This window comes from Siniperca chuatsi, linkage group LG7, assembly GCF_020085105.1.
Source record: "Siniperca chuatsi isolate FFG_IHB_CAS linkage group LG7, ASM2008510v1, whole genome shotgun sequence".
Taxonomy (NCBI): domain Eukaryota; kingdom Metazoa; phylum Chordata; class Actinopteri; order Centrarchiformes; family Sinipercidae; genus Siniperca; species Siniperca chuatsi.
This window is the reverse complement of record NC_058048.1, coordinates 11823910-11838852: the sequence shown is the minus strand read 5'-3', so window position 1 is coordinate 11838852 and position 14943 is coordinate 11823910. Positions and strand designations below refer to the sequence as shown.

The window sequence follows — 14943 nt, the reverse complement described above, 5'->3', positions numbered from 1 at the left end:
ACAAACCTGTTCCAGTGCCTGGTGTTTATCTTCCCCCACTCCTGCACACACATACACACAGATGGGAGCAGCAGCCATTGGCACAGTTCCTTATTCCCTCCCTTACAAACCTAATTTATCACCTGCAGCAGCTTCTTCAGTGTGTGTGTGTGTGTGTGTGTGTGTTTACAGTCTGACCTGATCCAGTGCCACCCTAACCTTATTAAGAAACAAATTGATCACAACAGAGAAAAATGTTGTGTGTTCAACCCCTGTAGGCAAAATTGGCACCGCAGCTAACTGTCCCTTAACACACACACTGACAAACACATAATCAAAGGGATCCAAGCAGACTCCTGCTGAAAATAACACCTAACTCATAGTTTATCTTCCCGTCACCTCTCCTCCTGTCTTCATCCATTGCCTGTCTCATCGTTTGTTTTATACCTTCAGCTAATCCATCCACAAACATGTGTCTCACAGCATACACATCAACATGAACACTGTTCACAGAAAACATGGACACATACAAAAAGAGAGACAAATCAAAACAGCATTAAATCAATATCCAGCAATGTTTTAATAAAGCATTTATATTTTATTATTTTTTATTTTCATCTATTTGCACAAGAGGTAATGCAGATTTAGCCTTGGGGCATCTGCACCACGTGAACACAATTTAAATTACAGCCATTGTGTGGTTTTGCTTGTGCTATTCTCTCATAAAATAATCTAATGTATCTATGTGTGCATGACTTCTTATTTTGCCTTATTTAACAAGCAGGTGTGTGTGTTTAGGTGTGTAAATATCTCAGGGTAGTAAGATGACACTCTGCCGGTCTCTCTGTGCAGCCGCCTCCTCATCCTTTTGTTCCTCGCTGACTCTGCCCCTGCAAGACCAAATCCACCAATCAAAGGCAGAACATCCTACATACACAGCACTCAAATACCAGCCTATGATTAAAGGACAGATGTACTTAGCCTTTTGTAACTAGTTTCAGATGCAGGCATCGTGGATTTTGCTCCAGAAGTATTTGTGATATATTCAGAAGGACACACCAGCTGAAAGTGCAGTTTGTGTATCATCTGCATTGGTCATCACCAGGGTTGTGGTTTGACAACACTTTATCAAATCTGAATCCAGTATTGAATTCAACTACAAATCCAAGTTGTTTGGCACTGATTTTTGTGGAAAATTTCTTTGCCTCTAAAGAACCGGAATAAGAAAATTGAAGCGTCGTAAGAAGGCTCTGACCATTTTACAACACTCGCAAAGAGGAGGTACAATTAACTGCACCAATGGGGTCTGCATATTTTTTTACTGAGCCATTTAAGAGAAGCCTCTCCCCGTTTGCATTCGACTATGACAAGGCCAAATGAACTTTGGATTCTATAAAGACAGCAGGCATATTAATGCCATCCACACAGCCCACCTGATCTGACATTGGTGTCAGATGAGTTGCTCTGTTGATGTCAACTCAGCCTGCAGTGATCCTCCAACAAATGCAGTGGCCTGGGTTTTATTATAAAACAGTTTCTTTTGTACAATTTTTATGTCATCATGCATCCACTTATTTTCCTCATATTTGATTAATGACATATTTGATGAATGAGATGTTAGATAAAACATAAAATGTTTCATTGTTAAAAGTCTTGGTATCTCATTACTTCAATAATCAGAGTGTTTTGACAGCTGCATCTTATAAAATTCACAAAGGCCTTTTAAGGTCTACTTTACTTGCAAAATGCCATAAGTAAGCATCCCCACTCACTGTTTGTATCATAACATTTTTGTAAATAATCAAATTCATGCCAGTTGTGTACCAGTTAACACACCCCCATCAGGCTGCAAATTGTGCTGCAAGTTTTATGTACGCCCTGAGCATAACCACTAGCAAGATATTCAGATTTTATATGAAGTCAGTCAAAATAGTCATGAAGGACCAATTACAGTGCAAGTTTTTCATATTTTAAAATGTATTTTAAATAAAAGCACAGTTCAGCCGAGGTCTGAGTCCAATGCTAAATGTCAATATATACATGCATTTACATTACATTCAGAATATTACACTATCACACAAGCAAACACAGACTAAGGTGTAAATATACCTCAGTCTCTCAGCTAGTGAGGTTAGCTTAATGTAAATCCTGTGCTGTATAAACTGTACATCAGAATGTTCTGAATATGTCCATTTTCCAAATATTAATGTGATACTGCTGTGCAAGTACGCACTGACTGAAGGTTAGATCAAAGGCAGCCAGTAGACTGAGGCAACACTAAAGCACAGCCAGGGAGCTGGAAGCAGTTGAGTCAGAGCAAAGATAGATGAACAGTTGTCTGGATATGAGGTAAACATAGGCTAGGTCATAGTAGACACGCGCATCAATGGATGCACACATACTGCATGTAACATGTATGTAACTGTGGCACAGCATTCACTTTTGTATTGTGTGGGTGTACTTTAAAGTGTACATGTCCTATTACTGGAACAGTCACTAAAATAAATGTGTTTTATAGGTTTTATACAATACTAAATTATAAACCCACTCAAGTTTTCCTGATTACTGATTCTATGTGATGGTGAGCATTATCTACAGTAGAACTCCATTATCATGCATCTACTCTGCGATGCAACTGCAGCCACCACTCAACATAGTCTAAAAGAACAGGGATTTTGCAAATACCTGGTGGCTGAGAGGAGGGTTAAATTGAAGGGTCATTTGGGAGGGTACAGTAAATCTATATTAAAAGGTGCAGCTTTTAGATAAACTTGTGCAATCTTGAATATTCTATTAACTGAATATTGTCACATTGACCAAAAACTGCATGATGGGAGGAAATGCCATAGTAATGATGAAGGTAACAAAACATGATACCTGTACAGCTATGCCAAACTAGTCAGATTAAGTACCTCTGTGAATGCATGTGTGCATGTCTGTGTGTGTGCATGTTTGAAGGATGTAAGGAGCTGTTTTGGGAGCCCGCTCTGTGTTGTATGTGTTAATCCGGTTATTACACATCTCAATGTGATATTCACAGTGCTCTGCTCAGCACAAGGCCTCTAGCGCAGATTATGCCCACTACACACACACACACATACAAAACATCAACAACGCACAGACACACACACCCACACACTTCCAGAAATACAAGAAAAATACATTGACACTCTCTCTTTCTCTGTCTCACACACATCCACACATTAAGCAGCACATTAAGGCCCGATACACAACATGCTGTCAAAGCTAAAGTCGTTCTGCTGACTAACGATCCATTACACACTCCACATATCCGACAGAGAGAGGGATTGATGGAGCACAAAAAAAAGAAGGATTACCCCCCATCGTGACCATTGGAATGGTGGAGGAGTGTAGGGAAGTGTAGGGGGCGAGAAAGCAATGGATTACATGCCGATCATGGTGAAAAGACACAGACAAGAGTATGCAAACAAGAAGTTGCAAGGCTACACTCTGCAAATGTGCTGAATTAGTGGAATGTGATATATTAACTTTTTCAGGTTCACTATCAACATATTGGGTTCTATTTTTGTGAACCCGACAGCGCGCCACAGATCGCAGGCGTGTGCGCCATGCCCAGTGTGTTGGGTGCGTGGCAAACGCACTTTTAGAAATTTCGAGGGCAGGCTCCCCTGGTGCTTGGGTACAGGAACACTAATAGTGCGTGCTCTAATAGAGGTTTGGGAAACACTATTCTAGGTTAGTCTGCTGTGTGGGGTGAGGGCGAGAGAATTAGCTTGAGATATTAACAGTAAAAAATCACAGAGGGGATGTAGTGGTAAAATAAAAGGTAGGTAAAGTATGTCCGCTAGCTTAACTGTCAAATGTTAGGTAATGGTAAACTCATAAAAAGGTGAGTAAACCCTATGTTGATTTTGAAAAAGGTGGGTAAACTGTGTTTATGTGCATTTACCCTCCACTACATCCCAAATATTAAAAATCAACAGGGCTAATAAAATATATTAATAGCCACATTAAACGTAAAATAGCTCTTTGATTTGGCTCTTTCGCGAACGTCCCATCTCCACAGCTGAATCCAATCACAAATCGGTTTGGCATTTTGGCGATATTACAATCCTACTTTTAGCTAATTTAAAGTTTGGCTTGAGTCAGTGGGCCAAGCAGGTTCATTCAACATACGCTAGCCTATCTTTTCCTATGTTCTATTTTCAGTCCATGTTTCAGTCAAACACCTATGGGGGGGGTGTGTTAGAGGTTGTGACAATCATGTTCCCTACTTTCATCCTCTTTAAACACAGAGCTCTACCCGTCATGACGCAATGACAGTTTGAGAATCCTGTGGAGACTTTTCCTCACAGGAAACTTATTGTTGTTGGAGAACCGATGGTCATCAGGTTTTCCAGACGTAATAGTACACGATTTTATTTGTCATCGTAACGATCCATACAATCATGTATCTATATCTGCAGTTAAAGACCACCATAGCATCATAAATAAAATCACAGCAGAATTTAAAATGCGATCTAGTCTTTTCATGTTGTATTTCTTTATTTTAGTTAAATTTTCGTCTCCAACGTGCCTGTTGATTTACACTGCAGTAGAAACTGTAGTTTAATTATAGCGACAAGTTTGATATGTTCCAATGCACGGAGGTTTCTGTGGTTATTTTGCACAGTCTGGTGCTTTTTGCAAAAAATTTAAACGGTGGATCAGCCGTGCATACATTTTGACTTGACAGTGTGCAATATCACTCAGATTAGGGACTGTGTATGAAACAGACACCTGCTGCCTTCAGATGGCTGTAAACAGAGACACAGTGCAAAAGGATAGGCATTCCGTATATGCTACTAACTATCATTGGTTACAGAGCTGGTAAATATTACTCATTAATCTTTATTCTGCCTGAGCAGGCGGGCGGCGGACCATATGAGACGCAATCAGTATTGGCACCAACATTGCAGTGCGCCGCTGGATTGGCATTGCCACACCCTCTACCGCACCTCTCCTCCAGCTGGGGCGCACGGTGAGTCACCAAGATACAAATGTGTAGTAAAAAGTGTAGTCGAGAAAATTACATAAGTACACCCCAGGAAAATACCAATTGGCCAGTGCGACAGTGCCTTCTGCGCGTACACAAAAATAAAGCCCAAGGACTACATTCTACCCTTGAGGATGAGGTTATGTGCATTGTGCGTGCCTTGAGCAACCACAATTATTATGCGGGAATGGGTTTAGTTTGTGTGTGCATGTTACCCACCGTGTGAAACAATGATATCCGTGTTGATCTTGACTTCCACTGTTTCCTGTACCAAATACTGTAGCCTGCTTCCCTGTTTCTGAGGTAGATATTAAGGGAGGTTAATGCTTATGGCCTTACTTTAAAACCATCATCACCATTGTAACTCGTAATTCATCAAACATTATTATGATTAATATCAATACACCCTTGTTTGGTTATTATTATTATCATTATCTTAACATCAAATACAGATTAAGGATATGTTGTTGTGTTTGCATTAGGGGTGTAAGTGGTATGTGTCCCGAACTGTTCGGTACAGGACGTTCAGTTCGGTGTGTGACTTCCTCGGATCAGTACGCCCTGTGACCCAAACTATAAAATAGTCTATTGATGACTACTACTCACACCTTTGGAACAGAAATTCACACCCCTAGTTTGCATACATGACTCGTGAATGTACTGTATGTGTGTGTTTGTACCATTGGCCATGAGTCTGAGTTCCTGCTCCAGACCGTGGAGTGTGTGTGCAGTTGTGTCAGTGTCAAGGTCAGGGTCCTCACAGCCTTTCTGGTCCACACTACAGATTTCCATGATCTCCTGGGCTGCCCGGGACAACGGACGAAACGCTGATTCTGAGCCCAACGTGGGATGGGACAGGCTGCAGGCAACAGGCACCCTCCTTAGAAGGTGAGACAGAGTTGGTGTGGACTTGTCAGACGGGTTAGACCCTGACCCTGAATAAGACAGAAAGAGAGATATGTTTAGAGATGGTAGGATAAATGTATCAATGCACAGAAGGATAGATGGATGGATGTAGCAATGGATACGAGGATATACGCTAACCATGCATTCAGACCACCACCGGCGAGAGCTTCAAAATTCGCTCTGGCTGCCTGCCAACAACGCTGCAGAAAGATTCTTGGATGCTCTGACGTAGATTAAATAGGTAGCAAAGTTCGTTTGAATACTTGGTAACAGAATACAAGCGCAGGACTTCTAAATTCCGATTTTTAGCCGCCGAACCACGTTATAGCTCAATACCATAAAGTTGCCCAGACTTCAACTTCCTTTGACGCCCACACCGCTGCTTGCCGCCGACTCACATAGAAAATGAATGACTTCCGGTCACTTTGACGCTCTCGCCGGCAGCAGTCTGAACACACATTTAGGGTATCTTACAAAAACAGCTACAGAAAGTGTGAGTGCAAGAAAGAGATAAGAGGAGATGTAGAGGACGACAGGAGAAAGTAAGAGGACGAAGGGGAGGGGTACTCAGCTCGGAATTCAGGGAAAGAGAGTGAGAGACAGAGAAACGATCACAACAGTCAGTGGAATGAGTGGTGTCTCATCCCACTCCACTGCGAGCCACATCAAATTGAATCAGATTGAACATCCATCCCCACCTGCTCACTGTAAATTACATTGAGGCACCCATTGAGAAGCTATGATGGTGTGTGTGTGTGTGTGTGTGTGCGTGTATGTGCGCGGCACACTGATTCCTCATGCTGCGTGCCGTCTAACCAGCTCCAGTGTTAAGTCTTTCATTCTTTCAATCTTCCATTGTCTCCTTACCTCTCCCTCCCTCCATCCCTCCCTCAGTGCCTGGCTCTGTCTTTCAACTGGCACAGAACTTAGTACTGGCACTTAGTACATCACAACCACCTGCACTGTCAAACTAAGCAGCATGGGAGGAATGATGCATGTAGTACAGAGCTGCTAACACATGTGCACTCAATTTACTTCAGTTTCAAAGCAGATAGGACATATATCTAGATTTTGGTTACTGATAAAGCTCTGTACCATATAAATGAAACATTATACATTTATTCAGTGTAAAATGAGAGTGAGATTAAAATCTAATCTGATCTCTATAAATTACCTACTTCAAGAGTTCCTTAGGAAGATCAGATTTCAATATTTCTGCACTGTATGTACTATACAATATATACATACTGTATATAGCTTTACTGTAAGTTATATTAAGATGTATTCAATAACCTATGTATCTTTTTCACATGACGCATTATAATGTGAGGTATAATTGGGGTCTATACAGCTTACTGTACATATAGCTAAAATGAAGCCTGAAAAAAAAACCAAGATGGTAAACCAAATGCTGTGAACTTGAAAAGGAGTTCCCCATTTACAAAGAAGCTCAGGAGCACAAAGCTATTTTTAAGACATTCATTAATGGTACAAGGGAGCCAAAACACAGATGTTTCAGCAAGAAGCCCTCCTCAGAAGGCTGTCAGACAGCACACTGGAGCAGCACACTGACAGGACGGCACAACGAGGCACATTGAGTGAGGGAACTTGCCGAAACGTCTGTGCTTACGTTCCTCTGTGGAGTTAAAAATATTGAAAACATGTTGAGCACTCAAGAGTCCTGCTGATGCTATAATTAAATATGTTGAAAAGGTTTTGAGCGCATGAGTGGTCTTACAAGTGTGGATCTCCTTTCAAAGTATTCTACTTGACTACTACACCTTAAGTCAAGTGAACACAATGTGGGCCTCGGTGCTTAAACAATTTTGCTTTAGGAGGTAAAATTCCGAAAGAATAGAGTAAGAATTAAAAGTTTAAAGGCATGGCAGAAAAGAATGGGCAAGTTTCATGACGAAAACTAAAGGCAGCACGGCTAAACGACTTTACAGTGTAGAAAGAACAGATTGCAGGAATGAAATTATCATATTTAAACACAGTTGGTTACAGTAAAATAAGTGAGGAGGGAAAGAGGAAGGGAATCGTGTGAATGTATTAGCAGTGGGGGATATTAGATATATCACTGAGAAACAGATTATCTTCTTGTCTCTCAGGTGTCTGTGTTTGTGTGTGTTTGTGTGTGTGCGCGTGCATGTGCGTATCAGCATGAACAAATTACTACAGTGTTTCTGGGATCCGAGCGAGGGATGTGATGATGGGACATATTCCTGGACCAACTCCCAATCCTGCATGTGTATGCGTACAGTATGTGCGTGTATGACGTGTGTGCCTGTTTGTGTTTGAGAGTGATACATTATAATCTCTTCAAGAAACCTGCATACTCAGAGCCAAGAAAGTGTGGCTATATGCGGAAATGAGGTGTATTAATTGTGTACAAAATGGAGTTCTGTGTGTATGAGAGTAAATAAGTAGGAGGTAGAGCGCAGCGAGCTTTATAGTGTTCACACAGACAAAATACACACAAGCGTGCATGTAAGCACACACACATATGTGTACACTTACCAGATGTTCCTAGTTCATTTGCTGATATTTCTCCTCTCCCGATGGGTGTGGTTGAGTGAATCTGAATTCCAGTTGGCTGTGTGTGGTTGTCCTTCATCATTCTGAAAATCAGGTTTTCCTCAGTGTAGGCAACGAGGCTACTGCTTGGCCCATAATCCTCTGACCCTAAAAGAGTGATGGAAAAAGTAATACTCACAGAGAACAGTCATACATAAATGCCTAAGAACATAAAATGTATTTAAAAGATATTGTGTACAGTAGAATGTCAATATTTGCACTTGAGTACTGTTTTATATCCCAGAAACGTCTCTGTTGACCCTGTTAAAAACATCCCATCACTCCACTATGCACTTTCACATGATTTTATTGCACTTGCTACATGCTCTAAAAACATTTGGAATATCTGGATACAAGATAAATGAAATCCGAAGACGCAGACCACACAACGTTACGCTGCTATCAGTTGGACATATGGCTAGCAAATGGAAAAAGAAATGCATTTGCTTTGCTATCTAACTCCAGCAGTGTGTGATTTTGTATAGATCCAATGAATGGAATAACTTTTTTGCTATGACAGTGCATCAATGCTACACCGAATACAAACTTTCTAAAGAATCTATTAGCATAATAATACTAATAAATATATGAATGAATTCAAGTGAATCCAGTAAATTGCATTTGATGACAATAATTCATTTGCCCATTCAGCAGCAGCATCTACACCAAACCAATTTTGCTTAACAAGCCTGTTCAGCCAATCCTGACAGCTGCAATGCAATTACTGCTGTTTTCTTCTTTCTCTCCAGTGGTTAGCCAATCAATTAATACTATTGACTGAATGGAGAATCTAGTAACTAGTCTAAATCTGCTGCAAATGAAAAGAGGAAAGGAGGAGAGGAGTGAGACAGTCAGCTTCCAAACTCACAAAAAGAAAATGGAGAGGGTTGAAGCTCTTTTGAAAGGAAAAAAAAAAGAAAATACAAAAATGACTTCAATGCATGCAAAGATACCACTGGAATTCTGTCGGTCTGTCTTTCTGCCTGTCTCTTAATCCATTTGTCTGCTGGTCTTTGATTTCCTTGATGCTTGTCTGTCTAACTGTCTGCTTTTCAGCACATCTTACTGCTAGTGTCCCTATACAGATGCCTGTATCTCTCTCTCTCTCTCTCTCTCTCTCTCTCTCTATGGAGGTTTGGCCATTGTCCTGCCTGTCTGTCTGTGTGTCTGTCTCTCTCGTTCTTTCTGTTTCACTGTATGCATGAGAAACTGCACAGTAACAACCTCATTGACTGACCGGGTGACAGGGAGTAAGAGCAGAAAGGAGAGAGAGGTGGAAAGGTAGAGCAGGAGACATATAAAACCTGTTGGATCTCAGCCCTGCCTGTGAAAAAAAAGAGAGGAGACAGATGGAGGGATAGAGGGACATAAATGAGTGAGGAGTGTGTTGTCAAGGTGATATTCCTCCTCTCTAACCTTTCTCTCTCATTAACTTTGGAGCTTTAACGATGGTGGCAGAGACAGTGCGGGGTTTGACGAGCGGCTGGCTGCATGGTGTGAACAGGGTAGTGGTGCCCTTGTGGGTGTCTCTCACTGTCACCCTCATTCATTTGACGCAGGCTTGACAATGAAACAGTGAAAAGCTGGGCTTTAAGACTGGATTATTTTGGGCCATAGCAGTTACTTAATCAAACAAAGTATGAATTAGAAATCCTTGCTCAAAGCAGTAAACAGCCTTGGACAAGAAGATAATGTGTAATGAGCACCATGATAAATTACTGCGTCTGATTCGATCCAAATATTATTACTTTATCTCTGATGCAATTTGGAGGTGCAGGCTAGACTTCCACCAGCCTTGTTGGACAGTCTGAGCACCTCATACACGTGGCCAGTTTACAAACCATTAGTGTTAAAAAATAATTTTCAACACTCAGACACAGTTAATGTCAGATGTTTTTAAAACCATCTTGTTACAGCAGTATTTGTCCGGGGTAGTTCAAGGTGAAACAAGCAATGAAAGAAAACAGGAGGAGAGAAAAATCCAAAACCATGGAATTAAATGTATATGCATTCTCTCGCAGGCAAAGGGTTGTGATATGTAATAATAATATATATATATATATATAAAGTCAAATAAAACTAAAGCAACATAAATAACTACAATACACCCCCCCACACACACACACACACAGTTTATGACTGATTGAAAAATATGGTTTAAGGGGTGTTGTTTAAGAAAGATGACATTGCACTGACAACATCTGCTTTTCAACATTCCTCTCAAAGGTAAAGTCAAAGTAAACTTTGTGTGCCATGTGAAGGACACAAGCATTATTATCTATACTTTTCAGCAGGGAAAGAAACAAGAAGAAAAGCCTGTGCTTGTGTGTAGGTCTGTGTCTGTGTGTTCACCTACAGTTTAAGAAAATTGAGGCACTAAATATAAGTAAAAAAGGACACAGGCTTAGACACATGTGCAGGCAAAGACATGCACACATACACACACAAAATAAAAAGCCATCTCAGGAAAGCTCCCCTTGGACCCACCAGTAGTAAATTATCGGTGTTGTCCCCCATCTCTCGTTTGCCACCAAGCAGCCATCGCTCCTCTGGGTTTAAAACTCATTTTCATGTCTCTTGTAAGCTCTACGTTTTTACATATTTGTTCTAAATCCTATTATGAGGCCTTTGTGATATGAATAACGCTTTGCAAATTGGAAAGTATCTCCAGGCAAAAGTTGGACACAGAGGTAATCTTTACAATCTAGTCTCTTGAAGCACAAAAACAGAAACAGCACTTTTTCATGTAGTTTATAGGAAAACATGAGCCAGTTTAAAGAAAATAAAATAGGAGCATAAAAATTCAGGCGCACACACACCTAAAAAGACTAACCTTCTTTAACTTACCTGTTGGCTCTGAATCATATGGTGAAGTTTGCCTTGTGTGCAGTGAGTCACAGTGTGTGTGTTCTGGTGTGTCGGAGAGACCAGAATTCATGTCAAAACCCAGAGGGGGAAACGCATCCAGATCACAGAACTGCTCTGATCCAGACCCAGCGCTCTGCTTGTGCATCACCTAAGGGCATATGGAAACAGACGGAGGGACGCAGGAGAAGGAGGGATGGAAGGAAGAAGGGTGAAAGGAGAACAAGTGGTAAAAAAAGGGAAGGAGTGAGGCGGAAAAACAGATCACGTGAAGATGAAATAGAGAAGTCATACACAAAGGGAGATAGGGAGGAAGGGAGAAATCGAAAGAAGAAATAGATTATGGAGGGAGTTGAGGAGGGGATAGGAAGGAGGAGTGTATTAGAGGGTAAAGAGAGGGACATGGAAATAGAGTGAAGAGAGTACAGGGGAATAAGGAATTAATAGTTTGGTCTCACAGCTTGAGTTTCTATCCAAACAAAATCAGTTCAAAGGACAAACTGAAATTCAATATCAATTTAACTTTTATTAAGATTGGTAAGTGTGTTAAAATTTGTATTTTTCCATTTTCTACTGTGCAAATGCATATTAATAAGCCAGTGTCTTTCACTGGAGATTATTCCCCTCTCTCCCTGTTTCCTTTGTTTCCACTTGATGAATTGATTTTTAATTAACCCCTGGAGCTGGTGAGAGTATCTCACAACTGTGTGGTGGGTTAGCTGTTCTTCCCGCACAAGTGTCCTCCTGTGAGACTGGGGTAAAATGAGGAAGCTCTGTTTAGTTAAGATTAGATCTGATGCATTAGCATGCTAGCCATAGCATTGCAAGACACTGCAGATGGGCCAGGGAGAAAATAGGAATGAAGGCATGTGGGAATAGTGTTGCTATGAGCGAAGAAGGAGCAAAGATGGAGAATGACAAGAGGAAGACAGGTCTTAAGAAAGAAGAGAGGCAAAACAATGAAATGGCAAGAGACCAAACACAATGATACTGTGTAGCAGGAAAAACTAGAGTTGTCTTTGTTTAGACAAATGTCTCCTCATATTACTATAGGGTAAAGGTACAACAAAAAATGACAGAAGAAAAGGGGACAGAGAATAAATGGAGACAAAAAGATGGACCAAAGGAAAGAGAGGGAGACAAAGTATAATAAATACATGGAGGATAAGAGAAGAGATCGGGTCCAAACAGAGAGAGAGAGCTGGAAAAAATTACTATCTAATCATTTTAGGAGCAGTTTGATTCAGGTCCAGAGGCCACAGATAACCACCATCTTCACAATCATGAACCTCATTTTGCTCCAGCTTTTTAATAAAGCACTACCCCCCCCACCCCTTATTTTTTTTCATTCCTCTGTCACAGTATAAAGGATTCATACCATTAAATAGCTGATAGGTCATTTGGGACCATTCAAGCGGTGTCTTTTTAATCCACTCTGTTTCTCTTTTCTTCCCTCAATGGTGTGCACCTTTAACACCACTGCCTTAGGTGTCTCTGAGCTATAGATGAATAATGTAAAGTAATTAGCGTGATACAAATGTTATCTAATAGATCAGGTCAGCTACAATAAGAAACTAACTGTATGTCGCCAAAGTCTTCTCATTCTATGGAGTGATTATGTCCAGTGTAATGATGTGGTTCTCTAAAACTTTTAAAACTTTTTCATTTTATTACAAGGTTTGAGACATTTCAAAGACAAACTTGAACGTATTGGTATATAACATGGTTGAATGCACTTATTGTAAGTCGCTTTTGAAGCATCAGCTAAATAAATATAATGTAACCATTTTAATGCAATCAAAAATTGTGTGTGCCTATAAAGTTTTTTGTGTTAGTGATGTGCACCTCTGCATTAAAAACAAGGGATATGCTGGCTTCAGAGTGAGAAATGTCTTATCAAACGTAATTAGTTGGTGCTATTTTCTTTTGAAAGTGATTACCAATGGTTACAAATTGACAAAATTATGGATTAAATGTATTGGGCTTAGTTTACTTTGTTACACTGGTTTAAAGTAAAATCGATAACACTTTATCATAAGACTGACATGACACCGTCATAACCATGACATGACACCTGTCATGAACATGAAGGAGTCAAATGGTTCCACTTTACTTGAGGTCAAGGGAATTATTCATGACACAATTATAATGGTCTCATGACAGTCATTATCAAAACCAAGCACATATAAATAGTTTCTTTAAGTTTGATAATTAGGCCTGCTATGGCATGGTTATGACATGTTATGGTTTCTTGGTTAATGTCAAGTTGTCATGACAAAGACATTTTTGTCTTGATTAATCTCAATGTCAACTGCATTAAAAGTGACATAATTGACCAAATGACACTTAATGACAACAGTCATAAACCTTCATAAAGACTCCTTCATGTTCATGACAGGTGTCTTATGAACCCACCTTCAAATAAGTGTTACCGTAAAATCTCTATTGTATTGATGTCTGATTGTCAGCTTGGCAGCCACTTATAATGATTACTTAGAGTTGAGCCCTGTGAATGCATAATATTCATTTTGTTTCCCAGAAAATAGTGCTATTACAGCTCTCTAGCCCAAAGTTCTTCCTCCAAGAAGCAAAAAACATGTGGGAATATGGAAACATGTTACCATGGTCGGTTCTGACAGCTGTTCTTGCTCATCAGTCTGCACATCTTTTTCTCTTTCTGCATCTACAGGAACAAAGGAATCTTCTTGATGAGATTTGGTAGGACTCGTTAAACATCCGTGCACCTGTGCTTCTTGGTCTGAAGACTCTTCCTCATGTGGAACCAGATCCAGGCTATCACTGGACATTTCATCTCCACTGTCTTCGTGAAAAATACAGACACATATTTTTAGAGGGTAAAAGTTTTACTTTGAATTATAATATACAACATTTTTTTTCAACATATTGGACTATAATCTAAAAAAAATACCATTATATCTATATGGCTGTGACTTTCAAGGTGAATAGTAAGAAGACATTGACTGTCCTTGATTTATCATGCTTTCATCTCTAACATCCAAAGAAAAATTTTAAACATGATGTAAGTGTCCTTGTCATTGCCACACACGCATCAAGCTCTAATAAGCTGATAAAGCAGGCATTCAGTGTCAGACTGGTCAAAGAGCTGTAGGAAGTGAAGGGTGAGAAGGATGCAAAGGATGTAAGTAAGAAACTACTATTGTATGAATACATGTTTGAGTGTATGTGTGTGTACACCTGTATGTATGAGAAAGAAGGGTGTATCTGCATCAGTGAATCCTAATGTGTGTGTGTGTGTGTGTGTGTGTATTTTATACTAAGGGAATTCAGGGCCATTCTTTACAGTGTAATTGCCTTCTTGTCTGTTGTAGCATTATGTCAGGTATTTACTTAAAACCCTAATCGATATAAAAAAAATAAAGAACACTTTTTATGGTCTGATCTAAATTGGCTTTGACAGCCCAGTGGAATAAAAGGAAGCCATTACTGCTGATATCCACAAGCATTTTATTCATATAAACTGCCTGGCCATTGAGAATTGTGTTCAGGAAAATATAGCACGACAAAGTGTTTCCTAAAAGGAATCACTTTACTGCAAAGACCTGTGCTTCCCCATCCAT

At 40.1% G+C, this 14943-nt stretch overlaps 1 protein-coding gene across 2 annotated transcripts in view; it reads right to left on the bottom strand.

Annotated features, from left to right (window-relative positions):
* Positions 1-530: 530 nt before the first annotated feature.
* The window catches only part of zbbx (zinc finger, B-box domain containing), a 65561-nt gene continuing 51148 nt past the window's right edge, over positions 531-14943 (bottom strand). For both annotated transcript variants that reach the window (XM_044203757.1, XM_044203758.1), the window contains 6 exons: positions 13966-14165; positions 11327-11495; positions 8423-8587; positions 5677-5931; positions 5216-5294; positions 531-869 (listed from right to left, as the gene is read on the bottom strand). In XM_044203757.1, coding sequence (XP_044059692.1) covers positions 791-869; positions 5216-5294; positions 5677-5931; positions 8423-8587; positions 11327-11495; positions 13966-14165 — 947 coding nt within the window. In that variant the 3' untranslated portion in view covers positions 531-790. The remainder of the gene's footprint in view (positions 870-5215; positions 5295-5676; positions 5932-8422; positions 8588-11326; positions 11496-13965; positions 14166-14943) is intronic.